The sequence below is a fragment of the Postia placenta genome, assembly GCF_002117355.1.
Source record: "Postia placenta MAD-698-R-SB12 unplaced genomic scaffold POSPLAscaffold_22, whole genome shotgun sequence".
Lineage (NCBI taxonomy): Eukaryota > Fungi > Basidiomycota > Agaricomycetes > Polyporales > Adustoporiaceae > Rhodonia > Rhodonia placenta.
This window is the reverse complement of record NW_020169853.1, coordinates 5601-6921: the sequence shown is the minus strand read 5'-3', so window position 1 is coordinate 6921 and position 1321 is coordinate 5601. Positions and strand designations below refer to the sequence as shown.

Genomic DNA, 1321 nt, shown 5'->3' with positions numbered 1-1321 from the left:
GTCCGTGACGGACAAGTACTGCCCACTGAAGTGCAGGTACTGAAGAGTTCGTTCCCTAAGTGGTGGCGATGTATGTACGCTATCTACGTATCGTAATGTACCGTAGGGGTGCGCACCACCCGACCTGTGGGAAAGGAAAGTGAATTTAAGGGGTCCCGAGGGGACGCCGGCAGCTTGGGGAGTTTCGACCTAATGTCGCGACTTGAGGTCAAGCGACTAGAGAAAACTTGAAAGGCTGGGGGCATCCGACTAGATCTTACCGAAGCGATGGTGAGCAGTGCTCAAACCTAAGGCTAGGGACAAGAAAATGTATTAGTGAGTAAGTAAGAAGATGATACAAAGGGAGGCTTACTGACCTAGGGACAAGAGGTCGAAACTGAGGTCCCTAGGGCAGCAGAGGCCGGCTTATATGCATGGGGAGATAAGGGCAGGCTGTGCACGCTGGTCCGTGCGCAGCTGGTCCGTGCGCAGCATGCCGACGCGGCCCCGGGGGCCGGTGAGTCAGAGCGGCTGTGTCAGCGGAGCCCGAGCTGTGCCGTGCGCTGCCGCCCCATCTAATCTAATCGTACAGTAGATAGCGATGCGTCCATATCGGGCATGTAGTACAGAGGTCACGGGTTCGAGCCCGCGAAGAGGAAAAAATTAAAAAACGGCTAGACGCCGTGTCAACTCGTGACAAGAACCTCTCTCAAGGGGTCCCGCACGGAAGCTGCGTCTTGCGAACATGAGTGCATAACCAAACCTCCTTCACTTCTCCGCAGGGGCAAGGACCGTACTCTCATTGAGGGGCGGAATCACGCCATCTGGGTCTTCGGCGGTTTTGACGGAAACATTCGCATTCGGTGATGTCTGTGAGCTGGCACACGATCCTTTGTGGTACATAGTGCCTTAGCATTGAGATGGCATGGAAGCTAGAGAGGAGAAGGAGGACGGACAGACTCCGCCAGCATTGCGTAGCACGAATACGTGCACATGCCGTTGTCTGCTCTAGATTCAGCAGCCGGAGATGAACGTGGGAACAGGTGTCAACAGAAGCGATTGTGGAATGGAAGGCAAGATGCATGCATTGTGGGAGGGATGCGTGCAGCGTTGTCCGGAGTTTGTCGAAGGGTTGTGCGACTATATGCTAGCGGGAATATAAAATATAAAGTGTTTGGCCGCGATAGAGTGACTATATGCGCGTCGAGTACCCGTGCACCGACACTACCCGACACTCAATCACGATGCGCGCTCGAATGAGCACGTACGAACGATGGTGCGTGTCCGATTGACAACGCGCGAACGATAATATAACAAATAAACACAAGACTCACCGTGTACA

General features: G+C 54.0%; 1 protein-coding gene across 1 annotated transcript; it reads right to left on the bottom strand.

The window, feature by feature from the left end:
* Positions 1-665: 665 nt before the first annotated feature.
* POSPLADRAFT_1062380 (hypothetical protein) lies at positions 666-882 on the bottom strand (the record flags this gene model as incomplete). The annotated part of the gene is made up of 2 exons (XM_024481507.1): positions 666-709; positions 777-882. The coding sequence occupies 2 exons, from the start codon at positions 880-882 to the stop codon at positions 666-668; spliced, it is 150 nt and encodes a 49-aa protein (XP_024333361.1).
* Between the last annotated feature and the right edge of the window lie 439 nt (positions 883-1321).